Here is a 25,454-nt window from a genome sequence, read left to right as displayed (position 1 = left end):
GCAACACCTCTGGCTTTGGTTTTACCTGTCTTATTCTTTAAGGGATGATAATAATATAAAAAGATGGGAAGCATCCTGTTCTTTCAGAATTTCAAATGACTTTGACACAGCGATCAAAAAGATATTCAGACCTGCCTGGGGAGATATAGGAATCTAATCCTTACCAAAGTTGCAAAGGAAGCATGCATGTGTTGGTCTGTTGATCGACTCCTGTTGACCTTGAACAAGACACAAGACTCCTCTGGAGCCTTGGAATGTTTTGTGCAGAATCTCTTGAAAGGCAGGGTCTTTCGCTCTACATGGTTCCTGTGAGGCTGTGGTGGCCCCAGCTGGGGTGTGATCAAAAGGTTGCAATGTGTAATGACTCTGTTGATATTTTCAAATGATACTCGAGACTCAAATGCCAGCGGTAAAGATGAGTGCTGACAGGCCATGGCGTTGGATCTGAAGGCTAGATGAAAGTCAGCTTGTGCCACTATCACTGGCATACCCTGTGACTTTGAATAAGACCATTCCATGTCACTTTACCCATTTTCCCATCGATTTAGAGCTATGTTTAAGAGGGTTTTTTTTCCTCAAAGGGACAGATAATATCTGCTGATCCCAATTGAAGCCCAGGGGTGTGACAAAGCCTAGAGGAGTCAAACTGGGTGAAGTTCTGGGCTGGACATGAGATCAGGCCTGGCTACATAATTTATGGAGCCCAACACAAAATAAAAATGTGGAGCTCCTTGTTCAAAGAGCAGGGAGAAAGTATCATTAACGGTTTTAAGAGATAAAGCCTTTTTCTTACTTTCATGATCTTTCTCTCTCTCGACTTGACATTGTGCTTTTATTTGCTATTTAATGTCATTATAAGAAAATTGAAATCTTAAATTATTGACATGAATGTTACTGTTTATCTTTATATTGTGCGATGCTAGTTTTAGGTAGAAATGTGAAAGCACTTATGTTGTGTGTGAAATCACGTAAATTACACAATTCTCATTCTGTAGCTTATATAGGCTTATGTAGTTTATTCTTCCTAGATCAGTAGAAATGCTGACAAAACAAAATCAACTGGCATTATTTCATTTCTTTATGTGCATTCTTTTTTTAATGCATTTTTTCTAAGATTTTTTTTCTTTAGAGAGAGAAAACACAAGCTGGGGAGAGGGGCAGAGGGAGAGAGAGAGGGAATCCTAAGGAGGCTCCAAACTCAGGAGGGAGCCTGACTTGGGGCTTGATCCTACAACCCTGGGATCGTGACCTGAGCTGAAATCCAGAGTCGGACGCTCAACCAACTGAGTCACCCAGGGCCCCCTCTTTATATACATTCTTTATGTGTGCACTTTTCACCAAGTTTGGCTTTCTACTGAGTAAGGAAAGGAAAAGGAGCTATTCCCTACTCTTACTTTGCTTCTATGTCATCATCTTCAGCATAAGTGGTTGGCTAGGATACAGGGAAGTGACATAAGTAAGAAAGGATATGATGGGGCTTTAAGGTCATTTGTGCTTCTTATTGCTTTCTTTCTGCATTTGAAGTAATTTCTGGGTTGAATGAGAAGCATACCTTTTGGGGCTGTCAGCATGTCTGGCTGGTTACTTAGTTACAGACCTGATAGTCTTACCTGGTACTCAAGCTGGGTCTTGACAAAGTCTTATGTGTTGTGGGTCTGCTGGAATTCTATGCTCATGGGGCATCGTGACTTGTTGTATGCAAGTGGGACAGCAAGGAATGGTTGTGCCTTCTTCTCTGCTCATGTTTGTGCTTCATTCCCATCAAACTTCACTTATAAAACACAACTCCAGGGGCGCCTGGGTGGCTTAGTCGGTTAAGCGTCCGACTTTCGCTTAGGTCATGATCTCGCAGTTCGTGGGTTTGAGCCCCGCGTCGGGCTCTGTGCTGACTGCCAGCTCAGAGCCTGGAGCCTGTTTCAGTCTGTGACTCCCTCTCTCTCTGACCCTCCCGTGCTCACGCTGTCTCTCTCTCTCTCTCTCTCTCTCCTAGAAATAAATAAAACATTAAAAAAAAAAACACAACTCCAAAGATACAATTGTTAGGAATTTCAAGGAAGTGACAGAGCATTAAACCAAGTACAAGGCCTTTCTGAGCAGAAGTCCTGTGTGATTGCATGAGTCACCCACCCTTGAAACCACCCTCATTGGAATACCAGAAGATGACTGGGTGGACAGAATCAGATATAGACTCTGAGACAGGTTCCAAGACAAAGGGCACTCAACAGAAATTGATGTGGAGCCAGAGAACCAAGTATAAAGACAGATGGATTACAAATGCCAGAGTTCAGTGGCAAAAAGGGAGATGAAGAGCTAGAGACAACTGGTAACTCAGTAGCCAGAAGATGAGTTTTAGGGGGAAGGATTGGTCAAAGGAAAGGGAAAGAAGAGGGGCTTCATGCTGAGATGCTCAGCCAAGAGCTTGCCATTTGGACAGGAGAGCTTGACTGGCCAAGCCATTGCTGACCTGAGGCTGTTCCTTGGGCAGCACCTTTGCCAATAAATCTTTGCCTGTAAATGTGGCTTCTAAGACCATTTTCCAGGAAAGGATGTGAGAATTGAGATTTGTAGGATGCTTTCAAGGAAAGAACATTCTAAATGTAGACTTTGGGCTGAGTTTCTAAAGTGGATTCTGGGGGCACCAGGGTGGCTCAGTTGGTTAAGTGTCCGACTTTGGCTCAGGTCATGACCTCATAGTTCATGAGTTTGAGCCCCGTGTCAGGCTCTCTGCTTCAGATCCTCTGTCCTCACTCTCTCTGCCCCTCCCCCGTGCTTTTTGTCTCTAGGTCTCTGTCTCGCTCTCACTCTCTTCGTCAAAAATAAGTAAACATTTAAAAAAATAAAATAAAGTGGATTCTGAAGGTCCTTAGTTTACCAGCAAGGAAAATGAGTTGGGTGGCTCTTAGCCAGATACTCTTTAGGACACCTTAAAGTCAGAGTCCCTACAGCAAAAATACATGGGAGTGTCCCATTCAAGGCAAGGGGACTCAGCTGCAGTGAGGACAGGAAGGCCAAGATCTGGAGCATCCAAAAGCTGCTCCCAGAGCTTTATAAGTTGTGAGGGACCTCCAGATGGGACATTCTCTTCTTACAGCTGTTCTCTTTCACCACCAGACTACGTCTACTCCAAACAGCTAGGATAGAAACCAAGTGTTTCAACCAACCAACCATCAATTTCCTGATTCTCCGGTGACTTTGGGAAGTCAGATGTTCATGTTGGGAACAGAATTTTCCATTTTCACCAAAATGGCACTGACAGTGGTACCAGACATAAAAAAAGCCAAAGATAATGCTACAAAAGATTAAAGGCGTTTAGACATCTTGCTGGTATTCACGTGACCTTGAAATCATTCATTAGCAATGTCAAGCTCATTCGCTTTCTCTTATACACATATATGTTCATATCACCAATAAAATGATGCCATGTCTAGTAGGATCCAAACCAACACTTCCCAAATGTTTTTGAAAAGGAAGCAGGATGTGTTGTGCCAAGGAAGGTTAACTTGAACTAAAGAATCTCAGGTTGAAATGTATCCAAGTGGAACTTCCCTTTCCTTTCTGCCAAAAGGACATTCAAAGAATACTTAAGGGACATCTGGGTGGCTCAGTCCGGTAAGTGTCGGACTCATGATCTCAGCTCAGGTCTTGATCTTAGGTTGTGTGTTCAAGCCCTGTGTTGAATGAATTCCATGCTGGGTGTGAAGCCTGCTTATGAATGGAATGAATGAATGAATGAATGAATAAATAAATATCTCTCAAATTACAGACATGGTTTATATGGAGGAAGCTCATGGGGCAAATGTTTCCCTTCCATGGTGTTTCTGTATATAAAGAACAAAAATTGAGAAGTGGTGCTAACTAGCTATCTTGAGAGTTATGTGAAAGCAGCATTACAATTTCAGATTTGGATGGGACCCCAAACCCCACACAGGTGTGTGAATTCCCTTCTCAATGTTACCAACTTGGCGTCTAATATAGGCACTTCTAACAGTAGAGATACTCACTGCCACCACCAAATAACAACTGCAATAATAATAATTTTAGTAACAATAATGGCAGTAAAGATTGCCATGACAAGCCCAATTCCTAGCACCTAGTTGATGTTTTAAGAATGTGTTTGAGGGGCGCCTGAGTGGCTCAGTCAGTTAAGCAGCCAACTCTTGATTTCGGCTCAGGTTACGATCTCTTGGTAGTGAAATCAAGCCCTGTGTCATGCTCTGCACTAGGTGTGGAACCTGCTTGGGATTCTCTCTCTCCCTCTGCCCCTCCCCTGCTCAAGTGCACACATGTGCTCGCTTGCTCTCTCTCTCTCAAAAAAAGAATGTGTTTGAAATTAATGAAAATGCTTATTCCAGCAGTTGTTTCATATTAAGGATACAGTAAATTCAATCATTCCATTAATACTAATTGAGCATTTAATATGTGCTAGACCCTGGGTGTGGAGCCTGAGTATACAGGAATAAACATGAGGGACAAGGTCCTCCATCTTGTACGTGTGTGTATGTTTATATGTATACTGCCTACATTTGTATATAAACATATAGAAGTTACATATAATTTATACACTTATATTGTAAATATATTTATACATTTTTAATATATAGGATTTCATTCGATCTCACTTTGTGGACAGAAAACTTAAGCTTGGAATAGTTCAGTCACTTACTCGTGGTCACACAGCAGTATATGGCAAGCTGGGATTTCTCATCCGCCACTCTGAAATTCCAAAGCCCGTAGTCCTAACCGTTCACCTCACAGCCTCTGTTTTTAGGAGTTTCTTCCTGAAATACTAAAATTTGTCTCCTTGAAATTTCTATTGATACATCCATATTCTGTCTACCCTTGAGGTAACATAGACATCTCATCTCAGAGACTGCATCTCATCACCTTTGTAACAAGGGCAGGTCTTGGCATTTTTAGGGCAACTCACTTGCCCCTCCTCCTGTCTTATATTCTGTAGGTCACACATCCTTTTTTTGTGATTGTGCCTTGTGTGGTTCGGATTCCCATTCCGTGGCCATTCTGGGTGGTGAAGAGGAAAGTGGCCTGCATTCTGTAACCAGGTCAGAGTTTCCCTGGGTCTTTTGTCATTAGGAAGGTGACCTGAATTTGTATGGACAGAGAGGTGTGAGGAGCTGGTGAGTCATAGTTTCCAGTGAGCCTAAGAGCTGCAGAAGCCCTACCCATACTTCCTCTTCTTTTCTGTCCTCCTTGCTCCAGAGCATGTGACTTCAGTTAGGAGGTCCTGAGAAATTTAACCGGAAGTGTTAAGAGCCGAAATTCATTTCAGCCATTACTATCTCAATAATCACTTTGCGGACACAGTGAGAAATGACCCACTAGATGAATAGCATCTGAAATTATCCAAATGCATTACTCTAGACCTGGTCAGTTTTGATGTCATGCGAGCGATGATACCCTCGTTTTAAAATATGTTCCAGTTTTAGTACCAAATGAGGTTGGACATTACATTATTCTGTGTGGTGTGTGACATTTGCTCTCCTAACATCCTGGAAAGTAATATTTCTTTTTTAGTTTGTGTCTTTATGATTGGCTGATAGTAGGTTTGGACCTTGTGGGCCAAAATGTCATCTCTCAAGAAACAAAAACAAAGAATCCCCAAAGCCAGCACTAAAGAGACCAGCTGGCTCTGCGTCTAGTGGAACGGTAACTGAGGTAGCCTCACGTGGCAGCTGGTGGCATATTCACCACCCATGTGAACTTAATCGGTTGGCAAAATCCCTGCCCTTGATTTTCCTCATTTATTAAATGGGTATGGTCAGGCCAGCTTGACTCACAGGGTGAGGGCAAGGAGCAAGAAGATAACGTATGTGAATGTTCTTCCTAGCCTATGAAGTATTCAAAGTGTACATTATCAGTTTAAGTGGATAGGGATATGTAGGAAGGAAAAAAAAATAGGGGAGAAGTTAAGTGGGACCTGCCCAATGAAGGAGAATGAATGCTCACCTCCAATGTTAACAATTTTAGGGTAAAAGGGATACTTGATAGTATCTACTAGGAAAACTCTCTTGATGCTTCGTTTCTGTATTAAATATCTGTCCACACGGACTCTCCTATATCATTTCACACATAGTCCTCCAAATGCTGTTTGCTTCATAGTCCACACACACAAAACACTTGCTTAAAAAATCCTCTGATGAGAAGAATACCTTCTCTGAAGGTAAGATTTCCCTGCTTCTCTTCTGACATCCCTCCCTTCGAGAACACAATGGAAGCGTGACTTGGTGAGCAAGGAGTTGGACTCTAAGTTCTCTCTCTACGTGCTGGCGCCTTGGGTCAAGGAATCTTATCTCTGGGGGGGGGGGGCAGTTTTCCTATTTACAAAGACTAGGGTTGGATTCCAAGATCTCCAAGGTCTCTTCTAGCTCTTAAAAAATTGTTTTTCATGCCATTCTTTCTGAACTGTGTGGCCATTATGCAGATTGGGGTAGTTCTATGCAATGCAGATACAGACCAGACTCCAAAAGCTGTTATTACATGAAAAGACAGAATGCGGAATAGTGTTTAATATGACTCCTTTTGTATAAGAAAAGATACAAACTAGCATAAACGTATATGCTAGTACAGTGTTTGTGTTCAAGAAGATTATCTGAAATCATTCAAGTGAGGCTGTTAAACGGCCCTTGAAAAAGGGACTAGGCAGAGGAATTTGGAAGAGAGAGGCTTCAACTTTTTATTTTTGTAATTATTAAGACTTTATTGTTTTTAGGGCAGTTTTCACAGCAAAATGGAGGGGAAAGTACAGAGTTTTCTCATACAGCCTCTGTCCCCCCATGTACACAGCCTCCCTCAATATCAGCGTCCCACTAGAGTGGGACATTATGATGAATCCACACTGACACATCATAATCACCCAAAGTCCATAGTTTACATTAGAGCTCACTCCAGGTGTTTTACATTCTATGGCTTTAGACAAATGAATAATGACATGTGTCCACCATTAGGGTGTCATACAGAGTGTTTTCACTGCCCTAAAAGTCCTCTTTGCTCTGCCTAGTCATCTCCTACACCCTACCCCACAACCCCACAACCCCACCAATCCCTGATCTTTTTACTGTCTCCACCATTTTGCCTTTTCCAGAATGTCCTATAGCTGTAATTATATAGTATGTAGCCTTTTCAGATTGGCTTCTTCCACTTAGCAATATGCACCTAAGTTCCCTTCATGTCTTTTTAAAACTTTTTTATTTTAAATCTTTCTATAGTATTTGACTTTGCTAACTACATGCATGATTGTTTTTATTTGTTTTTTAAGGAAAATGACAGGATTATCAGTATACACAAATTATGGATAGTTTTGCTTTCTTTGTTTTATTTGCCTGAAGAAAACCCACCTTATAATTTTTAAAGCCGTTCTGGGTATTATCTATGTCTTGTCTAGCCTTGTCAGACAGGAACCCCAAAGATGTCAAGCAAAATTATCCCAAGCCCCCAAATTTCTCTTAATACTCCACAATAGGATACCACTCCCTGTCTGCAGTGCCTGCCTCCCCAATCCGCATACACAGCTGGATCCTGGCAGCATGGACCTCCCAGTTGGGGGGGGGGTGCCCCTCTGGACTCAGTAGTGTTAGTGACAGTTTGAATCTGCCACTGAGGCAAGAAAGAGAGTTCGGTCAGAGCTTGTGACATAAATCGGTCCTGAACATTAGCAATGTGCCTCTGGAGTTGAGGAAGGGAGGGCGTGTGTACTCAATGTTTAGGATTCATATCAGTCCCTGAATCTCGGAAATCCTGACCATCAGTATTGGCAGCTCAGACACAGCAGACTCAGTATTGGAAGGAAACTCACTTATGCATTGAATCTTTACTGTACACTATCAAAATCAAAATCCTCTCTGTTCTCCTCAAAACATGGTACGGCGCAGTGGGAACAAGGGTTCTAGTCTGGCGGCTGCTGCTAACTTGCTCTGTGACTTTGGACAAGTGACATCACTCTAAGCCTCAGTTTCCCCAAATGTAAGCAGTGGGGGTTAGGCCAGTGCCCTCACAAGTGCTGAACTGTCTAGGATTTTGAAGGCCTTTTGGCAACTCACACCCACCCCTGCTCCAGCCTCTCTTTCTGGGAGCAGATTAAGGAAAGAGACCAGAAACAAGCTCTCTTTTATTCTAGTTTACTGGTATGTGCTGACAAATAACCATGAAAAGATCTCAACTGAGATTTCCAAGGCAACCCTTGCAAATATGGGAGTAACCCAAAATAAGGGACCTCACAGCCTCCCAGACTGATAAAGCCAGACAGAGGGTCTTTGCAAGAAACCAGGGTAAGTGTTGGGAGCCTACTTAAAATACTGTCTGGCCCCTGGAATCTTAATTGATATCACCACATAGTACCTGATACTGCCGTATCTTTCCAGATTATTTCAAAATTCAGACTTCGATTCTGAGCAGGGAACAGTTGCTGGCTAAGTTACAGGGTCTCAGACGGTTGCCACACTTGGCCTAAAGCTAAAGATCCCTCAGGAGCCTGGGGCAGATCCAAGCATTTGAGGATATGGTTCCGGGCCTATTGCTCACCCTGAGTCAGAATTGAGCTCCTTCCTCAAATGGACCTGCACCCTCAGGCCATGGCAGCCTCTATATGATTGGGAACTTGCGTAGACTCTTCCTGACACCGATATAGGGAGAAGGGCTTTAGCCCTATGTGTGCCCATGAGGATGGGAGGGAAGAGAGAGAACACTGAGGGACAGACACAGGGCAGTGTGGCCTAAAGGTAGAGAATTTTACTTCGTATGACAGGATGGGTTTGAATCCTGACTTCCCGTTGACTCCTCCATTAACCCCGGACGGGTTTGGACCTCTCTGAGCTTGTTTCCATTATAGTATGGGAGTAATAATATGCACCACACAGGTGATCCAAATGACACAGGCACACATGCCTAGCACAGTGCCTGGCACACGGCAGGCATCATTAATAAATGATGGCTTATGTAAATCTAACTCACCCCGGTAGGTGCCAGGACAGGAAAGTATGTGAGATGGGAGGGAAAAAGGACTCCACAAAGGAGGTTTATGGACGAATATGGGAAGCAAGTGAGCCAACAGAGGAGGAAAAAGAGGGGTCAGTGGCTCCAGGGCAGGGGAAGTGACCAAGGTGTAAACCAACAGCCTTCAGTGTGGGTGTTTCGAACCTGGTGCGCTCCTGGGCACGGGAGGCTGAGTGAACAGGTAGCCACTCAGGCTTCCTCCGAAGGGCCTTGGAGCCTGAACCAAGGGCCGTTGGGCCATGGGGCCTGTGCCTACTTGCAGCTTGTCAGGATACAGGTGGGTCCAGGAGACAGAAACTGCTGGATTCTAGGCAGACGTGCCTCTGGCATGCAACCTTACCAGCGAATAAGCTGCTGTTGGGGTCTGGTCTCCGCCATTTTCCATCCTCTGCCTCAGGATCCTCTGACCCTCTCTTTGAACTGAGTGAACAGGATTAGAACCTGGGCTCCGTCACAGGTCAGACCAGTTCAGTCTGAGAGCAGAGCATAGGATTTGCCCGGGAGAGAAGACGCATGCTGTGATCAGCTGGGTTCCCTGGGGAGCCTAAGGAGCAAGAAAGCTGACTGGTGGGAAGGGGAAATGGAGGAAGGCAAGGCCTCCTTGAGGTCTGGGGGAGAGGCTGTGAGGCCAGTAGCCTCGGGCCTGCTCCGCGTGCTCTGTTGGGCCACAAGCTGGTGCCGGCTTCCTGAGCTTCCTTCCTGGTGTTACGTGAGAGTGAACGCACGAGAGTGAACGCACTAGCCGTGGTGTCCCTTGGACCCTCCTGGTAACCCCCATTGCGGGCACACACTTCCACCATGATGCCCAGGGCCCTCTCATGACCCTGGGTCTTTTCAAGTCGGGGCCCCAGGAACAGGCAGTGCTTTCTGCTCAGGAAACCCTTCAGAAGCCTTCTCGGCACCTCTTCTTCAGAGTTCCACCCCTGCTCTCTCTGAAGACATAATGGGCGGAGCTGATTTTTAACATAGTTTTCCAATTACAAAAGTAAAACGTAATTGTAGAAGATACTGCAAGTAAAAGGAATTCAGAGAGGCTAAAACTCACTTGTCATCCAGCCATCCGAAATCGTTTCTGTTTGGGTGTTATTTCCTCCCAGTCCTTCTTCTGTGTCCATGAAGACATGTATCAGCTAGCCCACTTCAAGGTCTGCCTTTCTCCGGTTTATTTAGGAAGGAAGGGGTTTGTCTCATTTGTGCCAGGGCCACCCCCCGGGGAGCCCTGGTCTCCTTCCCCCGTCTCCCCAGGATGCTGCTCATGCTCCCTGGGTGTCAGCCAAGGGGCACTCTTCCCTTTGTGGCCTCTTCCCTGTCGTGTCCCCATCCCTGTGCTACCACCGCCTCAGGCTGTACAGTTACTGAAGGTTGCCGGATACAAAAGCGTTTACATCTCAAACCCTGAATGTTCAAAATTCTTTTTCCTTTTTAAAAAAATGTTTATTTTGAGAGAGAGAGAGCACTTGCAAGCAGGGAAGGGGCTTGCAGAGAGAGAGAGGGAGAGAGAGAGCGTCCCAAGCAGGCTCTGTACCATCAGCACTGAGGCTGAAGCAGGGCTTGAACCCACAAACCATGAGGTCATGACCTGAGCTGAAACCAAGAGTCAGACGCTTAACCGGCTGAGCCACTCAGGTGCCCAAACACATCTTTTTCAAATAAGCTTACTCAGAGCCCCTGCCCAAGGTTGTGTGGCGATGGTGAGAGGGATGCAGCATCCCTTGTTCAAGCAGCTCTTGAACTCTGGGGACATCCAAGCAAAGAACCCAAAGGGTGGGGAGACAAGGAGCGGCCTGGTCCTGGTGCAAAGTAGGGGTCTCCAAAGACAGTGTTGCTACAACAAAGAAAGCAAAGGAGGCCGTTGGCAGTGTTTGCTCGAATCAAACGCGAGCATGTGCTGAGTTGGAAAACAGAAGGTCAGCAGTGAATGTGAATGGCGCCAGAGGAGATTTAGCCCACTGGACAGAGCCACATACTCCTGGTAGTGGGAGCTGCAGCTTCACCGGCGGGCATCGCTTGTCTGGGCACCAGGCAGGGCAAGGCTGCTGTGAACGGATACTGCTCTTACACCTCCCTGCTCTTACAGTTTGCCAGTGCCTTGGACTTGGAAAAGACCTTGCAGGATCATGGAGTCCAGTCTCTCCTCCCTACCCCCAGCTCAGTTGGAGTGGCACCGACATGGGACTTGGGTTTAGATAGCCCTGGCTCTTTCCTTACAAGCCAGATGGCCTTATCAAGCCACTTAACTTCCTTAAGCCTCAGCTTCTGGAAACAGGGCTAACAATACTATCTATTTCCCACAGTCATCGTGAAGGTCAAAGGAGTTGTGAAACTATATGCTAATATTGCTACTTATCAAGCGAACAATGTATGCAAATCACAACGATGTGATTTTGCTGTGTGAGGATTTAAAGATGCCCTACAGATGCTTCTCTGGAAGGGCAAAGAAGACTTGTTTCATGAATAACTGCAATGATGGACATGACCTGAGTATGTGGCTGTGAAAACTAATTTTATTCTTTGGAAAAACTAAAGGGTCCACTTGATGATTGTATCTGTAGACCTGACCTCATTGGAAAAAGAGTACCCCAACAGGAAACCATTACCATCAGGTAGTAGAAAAAAAAAACAATAATTTCCCAGCAAGTTAGAAATCGAAGGAAATTGCCTGATCCTCCCAGAGTATCTACTAAACAGCTAAAGCTAACACCATGCTAAATGATGACGGATTGAATGTTTTCCCTCATGACCCAGGAATTGCCCTCTTAGGCATTTGTCCTCGAGAAGTGAAAGCTGTCTGTGACTGTTCATGACAGCGTTATTCATAATAACCGAAAAACCAAGAGCAGCCCAGATGTCCTTCATCAGATGAAATGGTCAGACGATGGTACATCCACAGTATGGAATACTACTCAGCAGTAAAAGGAACGAGCTATTGATCCATGCAACAACTTGGATGCATCTCAAGGGGATTATGCTGAGAGAAAAGCCAACTCTCAAAGGCTTCATACTGTATGATTCCTTTTATGTAATGCTTTGAAATTACAAAATTTGAGAAAGGAAAAATAGATTAGTGGTTGTCAGGGGTTAAAGAGGAGCTGGGGATACAGGCGGGATATTAAAGGGCAATGGGAGGGCAGTGGAACTGCTTTAGTAGCTTTGGAGGTAGATAGAGGAATCTATGTAAGTGGTGAAATGGTTTATAGTTAAACATACACACATGAGTACAAGTAAAGCTGCAGAAACGAGCTGAGGATTGTATCAGGGTCAATATTATGGCCAAAATATTACACCATAGTTTTATAAGATGTTACCTTTTGGGGGAGACTGGGTAAAGGGGAGCTTTATGTACTATTTCTAACACCTGTTTGTGAATCTGCAGTGATCTCAACAAAAATTTCTATTAAAAAAATACTACTGAGGGGGTTGGTTTTACAAGCACCAGCTAAGGTAGGGTTTGTTTCAGGAAGAAACCAGAGACATACATGTCAGCCCTATTAGGATAACAGTAGACTCGATGGAATTGGAGATGCTGGTGGTTTTAGAACTTAAAAAAAAAAAAAAAAAAGGCTGGGTGGAAACTCTGTATTTGGTTTTGTTTGTTTGTTTGTTTGTTTTCCTCTTTGATGCAGAGAGGGATCTAGAGAGTTATACAGGAAGCTTCCAGATGAGAAGTATACATAAAGAGTGAGCAGTTTGACACCATCAGGGCCTCACACTTATGCCTCACAAGAAGCAGAACTCATGCCTCAAATCTGTCCAATGAAGGAAATGAGTTAAAATTCATTATAGGCAGTTGAGCATCCTAGGAAGGCAGTGTGTGTAATGCTTAGGAGCACAGTGTCAGGTGCTAGATGGGTTAGGTTCAAATCCTGGCCCTGCACCTTAGTTGTTCATGACCTTGCGCAAGTGAATTAACTTCCTTGGGCCTCAGTTACCCATCTCGAGGAAGTACTAGAGCCTTAGGTCGTTATCAAGATGAAACGGGTTAATGCTTAGAACAGTGCCTCGCCCATTCATGCTTAATAAAAGTGATCTGCTCTTATTCTTATTACCCTTCTGGAAGGATGGATGAACACTTCCTACTGGCACAGGGCTAGATTCTCTTGAGCATATCATGGACCATCTCAGCCTTCTGCCCTGTTTCCCCATTTCCCTGCCCTGAGCTCCTGTTCTCCAGTGAGAAGTCTCTAGACTCTAAGAAGAGAAAAACCCAAAATGTCACAAGCTGATCATCTGTCTGAGAACAATTGCTTCCCCACATGTGCAGGTGTTTCCAGCTCTAGGATTGGCCGTGTGGGACGTGTTTGCCCTTGTGGGTAATCCTGGACCTCCTCCCTGCTGTCCTGGGCTCTCAAGGTTTAACCAACTGGTTGATCCCTAAGAAACATATATCCAAAATGTTAGAATAGAAAGTACCGGCTCAGAAGGTGAAGGCCACCTGCAGGCACCCACTGGGAACTTACTAAAAGAGTATTGCTGAGCCTAGCCTGTGGCAATCCGCATCACTGGGCATCGGGTCTAGGATCTCCATGTGAAATAAGTTTCCACGGACGATTTAATGAGAAACATTTGTGGGGTTCTCATCAGATGTCCGACTTTTTTCATCCTGCCAGCAGGCCTTCAAGAAAAAGGTAGACAGATAGCAGAGCGCGTGGGTGGCTTAGTCAGTTATGCATTCAGCTTCATCTCAGCTCATAATCTCACAGCTTGTGAGTTTGAGCCCCTCATCGGGCTCTGTGCTGACAGCTCAGAGCCTGGAGCCTGCTTGGGATTCTGTGTCTCTTTATCTTTTTGCCCTTCCCCCATTCATATTCTGCTCTCTCTCTCTCTCTCAAACATCAAAAAAAAAATTTTTTTTTTTAAGGAAAAGGTAGATAGCAACCATAATTATCTTTATGTTTACCCCCTTGAAAGTTGAGACCCTGAGAGGTGACATGTTTTCACCCAAGGACACATGCATGAATGCCACTTCTGGGGACACTGTCTTGCACCAACTATAGCTCAGAGGCACTGAAACTGGCCTGCAACTTCTCTGCTAAAACAACCTCCGACTTTCCCCCCAGACTCTCCAGTGCCCTACAGAGTCAGGAGCTGACTTAGTAATTTTCCTGCCACAGCTGGTGTTTAGAGCTCCTAGCTCTCCTGAATTACTGGGGTTGCAGACGAGCTCAGTGACTTTGGGTGCATCCCCACCCCATCCATAAAGCTGTCAGCCAGATACCGACTGCGGAACCTGCTTGTCCATCCTTGGTGAGGGAGCAGGTGCAGGCAGCACTACTGTTTGCGGTTGGGGGTGGAGAGGGGTGAGGGTAGAACCTGTTGACTCAGAGGCTGTCTCAGGTGTAAGCGAGGAGAATATAGGCCCAGAGCTCCACTCCATTTTCCCCTTTAAGCCCCCTTTTCTGGCTGCAAAGCTACTTTTGTGATGCTCTCTGCATGTACCCACCCACTCCCAATAGAGAAAACACAGCTCTGAAAGGAAACCCGGCAGGTAAAAACCAAGCATGAGACCTGGGTCTGGGAAACATTTGGGACACATTTGAGTTTATGTACATCCCAGACCATGAAGCAGAACTGAGAAATCAAAAGAAATCAGAGTCTTCAGAACTCTGAACGCCAGCATTTGTGCACGTAGAGGAGAAAACCAGCACTTTGATGGAGAGGTGAAACTGGCGTGGGGGGTGGGGCGGGGGGGCTGTTGCAGTCCTGGATCTGGAACCACATGCATAACATTTCTGTCATTTCACTTCACGGGCCGCATCCTCACGGTTCTGCCATAGAAAGGCCCTCTCAATCACCCTCCAAAATGTCTCTGACCCATCTTTAAAATTGCTTTAAATCCAGCTTGAGCTCTGGGTATGTATGTGTCATACACTGTGTGTAGGACTCAAAATGGAAATGTTCTCTGACGAATGTACACGTTGCTGGGGAAACCGCGTTTGACAAATGGCTTCCTAAAGAGCTGGCGTTTATGAGAATCGGTTTCTGTGCCCAGCACTGTGTGAAGCACACAACATACGTTAATTATCTCATTTTGTCATCACAAGAGTTCCCACAAAATGGGTATTATTATCTCCACTTAATGCATGAGAAGAACGAGGCCGAGGGAGATTAAGTAACGTGCCCAAGGGCCTGGGCTACTAGGTGGCAGAGTTTGGATTGCAGCCCGGGCCTAGATCTCCAGGTCGAGCAATTGGTGTTCAGCCAGAACACCCCAGAACTGGGACAATGCTATATGCCTGTTTGGTTTGGCTATGACCATGACCTCTCCCGGTAGTTAAATATTCTGAATGTCGCCTCTGTCCAGATCCAAACTCCATCCACTTTACTGCTATCTGGTGGCCCCTTAAATGAAGTTGAGAAACCAAATAATTTGGTCCACTTTGGGGGAAATGTCCCCCCCCCCCAGTAATGTAATGGCCACTTCCTGAGCCCACGTCTCAAAGGAGTGACCAGCAAGGTGTATTAGTTTCCCAGGGTTGCCGTAATAAAGCACCACAAAGTGTGGCTTAAGATAACAGAAGTCTTGTCACAGTTCAGGAAGCTAGGAGTGCAAGGTCAAGGTGTTGCTAGCATTGGTTCCTTCTAAGAGCCATGAGGGAGAGTCAGCTCCATGTCTCTCTCCTAGCTTCTGGTGGCCCAGGGTTCCTTGACTTGTAGATGGCCGCCTTCTACCTGTGTCTTTTCGCATCATCTTTCCTATATGTGTGTCTGTCTCTGTCCAAATTTCTCCTTTTTCCAAAGACCCCAGCCATATTGAATTAGGGCTCATCCAGTGGCCTCACATGGACTTGATGACCTCTGTAAAGACCCTTTCTCCAAACAGGATCATATTGTAAGGTATTGAGGATGTGGACTTCAACGTATCTTTTGGGGAAGTCGCAATTCAACCCATAAAGTGCAGCAACCTCCCTCTCCTCATTCCTGGCCCCAATCTGGTCTTTCCTTCCCTCCCATCCAGTCCATGCTTCCCTCCTGGGCAACAGGTAAGGACAAACTATAGCAAATCTGTTGTTAAGAACAAAACCAATGGCTGCATGAACCTGTTCTTCCTTCTCTCATCAAGCTTCCCTTCATCTCATGCCAGCGAGTGGCATTTTGCCCAGGCAGTCACCATGCCCTGGATGCACCAAGAAAAACAAAAACAAAACTGGTGCCAGAGCCAGGAGAACCTGACATGTTTTAGCCTGAGGCCTCGGTGCGGTTGCTCTGGGGAACATCAAACATATGATTTCCTCTGTCCGAGTGCACGACTAGGCCGTGGGGTTCTTTCAATTGGTGGTTCTCTAACTTTTTCCTGCCACAGACCCCTTTGTGGAATAAAGAAAGTCTGCCAGCTCCTTTTATAAAAGCATACCCTAACCACCCGAGGTTGGCAGTGGAAGAGGAATCTTCACGTGCAAGGGATGGTTGGACATTTATAGCACAATTTTTGTGCCCCAAATTTACCTTTCTCTTGTAACTTGCACTGCCTACCACTTCTGTCACCATTACTGGCTTGGGGAAGGCCTCTCTCTGCTAGTGCTTCTTCCCAACCATTAGAAGCTTGTCATAGTGCCCCATGGCTTGGTTGGTCCTGGGTGGCAGCATTTATTTAAACATGGCCGAAGACCCAGAGACTGGAAGGTTAATCACATTTCTTTCAAAAAGGTTTCCGGGTGTGGTTGTCTGGGAACTCAAGGCTGTCTTTATACGTCCACTGTGGACAGTCTCCCCACTTTGCACCCCTTCTGCCACCACATGACTACATCTTTGGATCCAAATATATACTCAGAGTAGAGGCCACAGATGGGAACAAGCTTCCTTTCTGCCCAGCGTGAGGCCTGCCTTCCCAAGGTCACAGCCTCCTCTGCTGGGACTGACTGATGGTGGCAGAGCTTACTCCCTTCAGGAGAGATCCTGCCCCAGACCGTGGCCTTGGGAGAGCACACAATCCAATCTCTATGTGGAAAAAAAATCTCCACATACAGGGTGAATTGTCTTCCGGAAGCCCTTTTGCTCTCTGCCCTACCACTTGTGAGTGGCATCCCAACAGAAGATACCTCACCATAAGTCACAGGGAGAACAGAATTCCTTTTGAAGAGGAACCAGTGAAACAATGTCATCTTTCTGTTAAGTGGCAAACATTTGTGTTCATGGGCCGTTAGGCTAAAATGGGAGACTGGAGATTATTCAGCCAAGTGGAGGCTCCTCGCTTTGCAGAGAGGAAACAGGCCCAGAAAAGGAAAGTGATTTTCATACTGTTGGCTCAAGGCAAAGGTGGGACTAGAATCCAGTTCTTCTGATTCGCAGCCCAGTACTCTAAAATATTGGTCCATTCCACACAGCAGAGCGCGTAGACTCTCGTATTATAAACTTTAATTCACGTGGAGACCAGGTTACAACAACGTGGAGGAATACTTCTGAATCATCAGTGAATCCAAAATGACAGTCTTAGCCCTCCTGGATGAGGGCTCTAACCACATGAGTGTGACAGCAGAGGGAAAATATTTCAGAGGTTCCCTAATGTTCTGTCTCCCGGATGCCTCTTAAACTGACCCTTTTCCCCTGTCTTCCTGCCTCCGCGTGAGCCCAACTAGTCAAACCATTTCATCATCCCAGAGTGACTAATAACAAAGTCCCAGATCCTAAACACAGTCCAGAAGGGTCTAGATGTCCTGGGCTCATCTTACTTTTCCAACTTTTTAAAAAATATGTATTTTTAGTTTTGAGAGAGAGCGTGCGCATGCGCACACATGATGGGGGTGGGGGGCAGAGAGGTGACAGACAATCCGAACAAGTTCTGCACTGTCTGCACAGATCCTGATGTGGTGCTTGAACCCACGAACCAAGAGATCATGACCTGAGCGGAAGTACGACGCTCAACAGACTGAGCCACCCAGGTGCCCTCACCTACCCTGCCTTTTACCCATCCTTTCCATCTCTCTGTTCCAGCCAGATGTGGTTCCTCAGAACTCCACAAATAAATCATTCACCCCCTGACTGTCATTTCTTTCTCTAACAGAGAAAAGAAAAAGGTCTGCCTACAAAGAAAAGAAAAAGAAAAGGATTCTGTCTAGAAAGCGTTTTCTCCTTTCCACCTAGATCACTGGTTCTCCAACAGGGGGATTTTTACCCCCCACCCCCACCCCCCAGGACATTTTGCAATATCTGGAGAAGGTTTTTTGATTCTTACAATTGGCATCTAATGGGTAGAAGCCAGGGGTGTTGCTAAACATCATACAATGCACAGGGCAACCCCTCCTCCCCATGACAAAATATTATCCAACCTAAAATATTTTAGTGCTAAGGTTGAGGAACAATCAGTTTTCGGAGCACCACTTAAATACCACTTCTTCCATGAAGCCCTCCCATGACACTTCATATTGGTTGAGGGTCCCTCCCCCTCACTATGCTCCCACTCTTCCCTTCTCCTTCTCAATCTTGGCACATGGGAGTATCTGAGATCATGTAACCTGTGCCTTCCCTGCCAGCTTCAAGACAGAGTGGAGGGTTTGGTTCACCACTGATCCCAGTGCCCTGTACACTGCCCAGTGCAGTTAGGGATTGCTTTTTGCCTAGCTGACCCTAGAACACAGAGAAAGGTGGTTTTCACAGGTGACGGGGCTTATGTGGGCTTTGGAGGGCTTCAAACACAGACCCACAGATACCCATGGTCAAGAGCACAGTGTGGGGATGCTGCCAGAAGTGGGTGAATATCATAAATCTACCACCTCCTAGTTGAGTGACTTTCAGTAGGTTACTTAATTTCTCTGGAATTGGGTTTCATCATCTGTAAAAGAAGCATAAAAATAGAACCTGTTTCATAGTTAACTGTGAAGATAAAAAGATGTAGTGTACATAAGGTACGGAGTGCCACCTCTGACATGTGGTAAGGGATTAACCACCGAGAGGAAGAAAGGGCCAAGGGATGATGTGACCCATTCTAGAAGTCCACTGCAGCCCCCAGGCCCTGGGTAGTGGGCCTAGAGACGTGGAAGGAACATCAGGAGACCGCCGGTCAACCTCTCCTTCTGAACTTTCTCCACTCCTTAGAGTGTGCCTACAAACGTCCCATCTTACCTCTCCCTGGGGCTGGTTATTTGAACCCCAAATAGCTCTCTACCCAGACTAGAGGGGTGCTTAAAAATCACCTAGAGGTAGGGCTGAAGGCAGCTTTCCAGACTGTCTCTTTCCCCCTCCCTCCTGGACCCTCTTAAGACCTCTGGCCTGGCACCCCAGATTTCTGGTCTGGATCCCACCTCTCAGGCCAGCCTTTAGGATGGCAGCCCATTTAGACCCAACTCTAGATTTCTCCATCTTCCTGGGCTCCGCCTGTGGTGCCAGCAGGGGCCCCACCCGCTGTAGGCAGCCTGGCCCCACCTCCCACCAGGTCTGAACCCTGGTCCACAGCCAGGTATCACAGTTCCCACCAAATCTGCATCTGCAGGGGAATTTGCAACATTTGCACTGAACAGTTCCCAGAATTTGATGGCCATCCTTCCTTTTGCCCCAGAGGAGGAGGAGGAGGATCTTTTCCATTTCCAGGCCTCTTTGCTCCCTTTCCCCAACACCCCACCCTCATTCGAGACCTTCAAAAGCTGTTTTTAAAAGAAACAAAGGTCCACTTCCTACACTGCTCAGGTCAGCAAACAGAAGTGTCCATCTGAAGATGGACGGCTAGATGGAAAAAGGGGGGCCCCGCCCAGGCAGCGAGGATGCCAAATGAAGCATGTGGGAGCCCAGACAGTAAATCCTTTAGCTCTGGGAGCAGGTGTTGGAGCCGAGTCCCACACAGGTAGCCATGCACAGGAACCTCTTGAGAGAAGACCCTCCCTGCCCACAGAGCCCTGTGAGCGCCGGGCAGACTCCCAACAGCTTGGGGTGAGGAGGGGTCCCTATAGCTGAGGGAGGAGAGGAGAGGGGGCTGGTGGCGTGAGCTGAGTGGGATGGATCCCTGGCCACCAGCACATCCTGGCTCTCTGTGACCAAAGCCACCCACTCCCCAGGGGCTAGCAGCCCTGTCACTTCTGTCGACTACTTTGGCTTTCTGCCCTGGGGCCTGTGAAACCTGATGGGTCAGTTTCTAGATCTGGGCTGATTCTCTGCCTCTTCCTGCTTCTCATACCTTCAACTTCAGAGACTGTGTGGTGCCCCTCCCCCTCAGCCTACAAGAAGGATGTGGGTTTTTTGGTTTTATTTTTGCCCAAAATGCCCAGTGAAAGGTCTGTTCTCCTAATCAGCAATTCTGATCCCTGGGAAGTTATTGAAAGGGTCAAAACAGCTGAAGTTAGACCCCTGAAGATTTAAATCAGGGACTTGCCTCTGTCCCAAAGCGAGAACGGTTCCTCCCGTGGAGGAGAAATGGGAGCGCAAGGAGTGGAGGTCAGCCTTCTCCCACCACCGCCCAGTCTGGTTGTGGCGGGAAGACCACTTTCCTTTCCTACAACTCTTTTTATTCTGTTTTTTTTTTTCACTTCAGAGAGGCAGACAGGTGCCTTTCCCTGCCCCCTCCCCATTATTTGGTAATCCCTCCATCGTGCACAAGACAATCTTTGCTCAGTGCCTACTAAACATTTGAGTGACTGTGCGGAGCAGGAGATAGCTCAGTAGGGCTGGGGGGAGGGGGAGGCAAGGAGGCCACTGGGCACGCAAGGAAAGAGGGCATCACTCTCCGGGTTCTCACGAGCTTCCTGGCCCTGACCTTGGCCCTGTGGCCGATTACTGGTGGGAGAAAGCTTCAAGGAGAGATGGTTTACTCAAAGATGGCTGATAGAGAATAGAAATGGGCCCCACCATGGGTACTTGCCAACCTCGGCAGGGACACAGACCTCGCGGGGACACAAGACCTTGCAGGTCCAGAGGTGTGCTCTGTACTAGCTGGACGCTGGCCCATCAGAAGGCCCCTGCTCCCGGGAACCGCAAAGACAGACTTGTATGAAAGAGAACTTGAAGAAAGTCAGAGGCAGTTGCCCTGGAAGGGGTGCAGGGTTGAAAATAATTGTAATAATATTAAACACTCTGGGTACTTATTGGGTGCCAAGCCCTGTGTTAAGTACTTTGTGGCCATTATTTTATAAAACCCCCTCAACAACTCAATAAAGAACTTGGGCTCTGGAGCTTCACCGCTTGGATTTAAATTTTAGCCTTGCCTCTTTCATGTTGTGTGACCTTGGGAAATGGCCTGATCTTTCTGGGCCTCAGCCTCCTTATCTGTAAAATGGGAATAGTAGTGGGACCTACCTCGTGGTATTCTGAGGATTATGTCAGGGAATACAAGCAGTGACGCAAGCATTCTGCTCACAAGGTGAGCACCAGACAAGTATTAGCCACAGTTAGTAATGTTATTGCCTCTTGGAGCTTATTCCTAGGGCCACCACAACAAAAGTCTCATAAACTGGTGGCTTGGACAGTGGAAATTTATTGTGTCATAGTTCTGGATCGAGGTGAGGGCTGTGAGGGAGAATCTGCCCCATGCTCCTCTCCTACCTTCTGGTGGCCTCAAGCATTCTTTGGCTAATAGATGGCCATGTTTGCCCTGTGTCACTTCACATCGTCTGACTTCTGTGTGCTTCTATCTCTGTGTCCAAACTTCCCCTTATCTTAGCGTGTTTGGGCTGCTATAACAATAGCATAGACTAGGCGGCTCGAACAACACAACTTTTTCCTCACAGTTCTGAAGGCTGGGAAGTCCAAGGTCAAGGTAATAGATTTGGTGTCTGGTGAGAATCTGCTTCCTAGTTCACAGATGGCCGTCTTCTCAATGTGTCCTCACATGGCAGAAGAGGCAAGGGAGCTCTCTAAGGTCTCTTATAAGAGCATGAGGTTGGAACCCTCATGACCTAGCCACCTCCCAAAGACCCCACCTCCAAATACCATCACACCAGGGACTAGTTTTCAACATATGAATTTTGGGGGGGAACATAGACATTCATTGTATACTGTGTTTTTTATAAAGACACCAGTCGTATTGGATTAGGACCCATTCCGGTGACCTTACTTTAACTTGATTACCTTTTCTGTAAAGATCCCATTTCCAAATAAGGTCACATTCTGATGTCCTGGGAGTTAGGACTCCAACATATCTTTTTGGAGAGGACACAATTCAACCCATAATACAAGTCCAAGTAACCCGCTCAAGATCACATAGCTTGCTGGTCATGAAACTGGGTCTGAGGACCTGGATTATTTGATGACAAATCCCATGGCATACACCCCAGCATAAAGCCCCAACACTATTAACCTTTTCTGGGCAGGGAGAAAGAACCAAAGAGAGACATTTAGAGTCTGCTGTGTTGATAGCATTTTCCTTCCCTTCTGCCTTCCTCTGTAGCCTGCCTGCTCCAGGCTGAGCTGGTAAACTATGAGCGAGTCAAAGAGTATTGCCTCAAAGTCCTGAAGAAGGAAGGAGAAAACTTCAAGGCCCTTTACCGGTCCGGTGTGGCCTTCTACCACCTTGGAGACTATGACAAAGCACTCTACTACCTGAAAGAAGCAAGGACCCGACAGCCAACAGGTAAGGAAGGCGGCAATTGCTGGTTTCGTACCGTCAGCCTCTCTGGCAGCTCCTGGCCTTCTTATGGGGGTGCTCAGCTTTCGGGGCTGACAGAGCCTGGTGTGAGCTAGGACCTGAAATGAGGAGAGTAAACAGTCCATGTGTTTGCCTGAGGTCTGGGTTCCAGGGAGCCTGAGCACCTCTTTCAAATACGATATGGAATTCTTTGGGTTTTCTTCCAACCCAGGACCCAGCTCTCTTCACTTACTCAATAAATACCTAGTATTATATTTAGTATGTGCCACGGTTTGTGCTGGGCACCAGGGATGTGGATGAGAAGGTGTAGTCCCACCTCGTGAGGCTCTCACACTCCAGTTAGTGCGACAGAATACGAATGGATGCTCTTGGCACTAAGCTCAGCATCTCCTAGGAAGCATGCTCTGACTTCTCTGGTCAGGTGCCGTTTCTTAGAACCTGCATTACCTGGACCATTCACTTAAATTTGTATCTACCAGCTCAGCCATTCATTCATTCCACAGATAGTTACTGAGCAGGTCCAATGGATCAGGGAATATTTGAGGTGCTGGGTAGATAGCAGTGAAGAAAAGGAAGCTGCTTCCTTCAAGGAGTTTATGTTATAATGGAGGAAGATGGACAGTAAACAAATGGACAGATAGATAATGTAATATTTAGTAGTGGTGAGTGCTAGGAAGAAAATAAAGCAGAGTGAAAGAATTAGGAGGAAAGGGGCTGCTATTTTACGCCAGGTGGTCAGGAAGAGCCACTCTGAGGAGGTTAACGTGGCATTACCAAGTTTGCCTTGAGTTTGACTTGATGTTGCCATTGTTGTTCACATGGCTATTTTTTTTTTTTTTTTAAATGCAATTCTCCTTCCAAGAAGACTTAATTTAAGAACTTCAGGACCAGGGGCGCCTGGGTGGCTTAGTCGGTTAAGCGTCCAACTTTCGCTTGGGTCATGATCTCGCAGTTCGTGGGTTCGAGCCCCGCGTCGGGCTCTGTGCTGACTGTCGGCTCAGAGCCTGGAGCCTGTTTCAGAGTCTGTCACTCCTTCTCTCTCTGACCCTCCCCTGCTCACNATTTGCCAGTATCCAAATATATATATTTTCCCATATTTTCTAAGAACACACATATCTTTATTTTTATGTGTTGATTTGTTTTCTATATATAAATTGTGTTCTATACTGTAGACTAAGGTAGACTTGAGGACTAAGAACCAGACTCATTTCACAGAATTTCTTGAACACCTCTATATGTCAGCACTGTTCTAGATGCTACAACTGGCATTTTTGAGTAGTAGACGACTACTTCATTTCTGCTGCCTGAAGTACTGTATCCTAGGCAGCCTGAAACCCTGGTCTTTTAAAAAATTTTTTTTTAAACATTATTCATTTTTCAGAGAGAGATAGAGTGTGAGTGGGGGAGGGGCAGAGAAAGAGGGAGACACAGAATCTGAAGCAGGCTCCAGGCTCTGAGCTGTCAGCACATTGCCGGACACGGGGCTCGAACCCACGAACCACGAGATCATGACCTGAGCTGAAGTTGGACGCTTAATGAACTGAGCCACCCAGGTGCCCCTGAAACCCTTGTCCTGCAGTGTGCCCAGAGCTAGGCTGCTCAATTCCTAGAATTGGGGAGAAATGCCCCATTTGTGGTGAGGTGGTGCCTGACCTTTCTTAGAAGGACAAATATAAGGCAATGAATCAGACTCATTTTAAGCTCTTCAATTTAAAAAAAAAATTACATTCAGTTAATATTTATTGCTCATTGGATGAAGCACCTTTAGACTGATCTATTTTGGTCCTCATGGCAACTTTATGAAGAAGGTACTATGATCCCCAGGGGAGGCAGGCTGTGCAGTCAGACCCACCGCTTACCACGTGTCTCCTTGGGCATCTTAATCTCTCCAGGGCTCAGCTCTCCCTTCAGTCACTGTGAGGATGATGCCACGTCCTTGGGATGATTGTAATGAGGGTTAAATAGATAATGAAGGGAGCGAGCGGGGCCCAAATTAGGCATTCAGAAATGGAGGCTGTTTCCTGCGGATGAGACAGGAGGCTCAGAGAAGTTGGTAACTTGCCCGAGGTTAAACGCCAGAGTCTCGACCAGCGGTGCTGAATCAGCACCGGCATCTGCTGCTACCTCGGAGTAAGTGGAGGGAGGCTTCTGCTCTCACCTCCTTCCTGTCTGCCCCCTGGGCCCCAATGATCCATCCACATTCTAGGGGTGGTGGAGAGGAGGGCGGACTCCTGGCCACCCCCTCAGGCTCCGTGATCTGCAGACACAGCTTTGACCTGATTCTGTGTAGACCTCCCTGATTCTGTGTAGTTCCCCGCACCATGCGTGCCCTGAAGCGTGTTTCTGTCCTCACAGACACCAACGTGATCCGGTACATCCAGCTGACGGAGATGAAGCTCAGCAGGTGTTCCCAGAGAGAGAAGGAAGCCATGTAACCAGAGCACCTCCCTAGAGCTGCACCTGCGCCACACCCGGGACTTCCAGGCAGCCCTCGGTGAAGAGCCCCCCGTGGGTGTCACTCCCTTCTCCCCACTTCTTCCGGCTCCCCCGCCTTCCTCCTACTGACCCTCCTCAACAATCAGTCTGCTCCCGGTGTGAAGAGAAGGAGACATGCAGATTGGGAATCTGGTCGGTAGCCCGAAATGGAGATTCCCCTTCTCTGGTAGGTCAGCTACCGAGAGGGACCTCACTTCTTCGGGGACACAGCTGGAGAGGACTCTTACGGGCCGGGAATGCTGTTGCAGCTTTGACTTTGGCCAGTGCTTCTGATGGAGGCAGAGCCTGGTAGGTGTACCCTCCCGGGGGCAGCAGGCACGGAGCCCCCGGGCTGGCCCCCTCCCCGCTTTCCCGACCCACCAGAGCATCTCCAGGCAACCGTGTCAAATCCAGGGGCGAGACAAACACCAGAAGCATTGGTGAAGCGGACAGACCGTGAATTTGTACA

General features: G+C 46.8%; 1 protein-coding gene across 1 annotated transcript; it reads left to right on the top strand.

Annotated features, from left to right (window-relative positions):
• The first annotated feature begins 10,694 nt into the window (after positions 1-10,694).
• TTC9 (tetratricopeptide repeat domain 9) lies at positions 10,695-25,448 on the top strand. Its single transcript, XM_077750652.1, has 3 exons — positions 10,695-10,806; positions 22,313-22,495; positions 24,866-25,448. Exons 1-3 carry the CDS (start codon positions 10,695-10,697, stop codon positions 24,943-24,945), a joined length of 375 nt encoding a protein of 124 aa, XP_077606778.1. The 3' UTR covers positions 24,946-25,448.
• Positions 25,449-25,454: the final 6 nt, after the last annotated feature.

The sequence above is a fragment of the Crocuta crocuta genome, unplaced genomic scaffold (genome assembly GCF_008692635.1).
Source record: "Crocuta crocuta isolate KB4526 unplaced genomic scaffold, BGI_CrCroc_1.0 scaffold186, whole genome shotgun sequence".
NCBI classification, from domain to species: Eukaryota; Metazoa; Chordata; class Mammalia; order Carnivora; family Hyaenidae; genus Crocuta; species Crocuta crocuta.
Note: the sequence above shows the minus strand (reverse complement) of the source record. Positions and strands in the feature narration are given on the sequence as shown.

Coding starts and splice junctions, on each gene's coding strand:
- TTC9 (XM_077750652.1), top strand. CDS start 10,695: ATGGTGAGAGGGATGCAGCATCCCTTGTTCAAGCAGCTCTTGAACTCT. Junction 10,807..22,312: donor CGGCCTGGTCCTGGTGCAAA/GTAGGGGTCTCC, acceptor CTTCCTCTGTAG/CCTGCCTGCTCCAGGCTGAG. Junction 22,496..24,865: donor AAGGACCCGACAGCCAACAG/GTAAGGAAGGCG, acceptor CTGTCCTCACAG/ACACCAACGTGATCCGGTAC.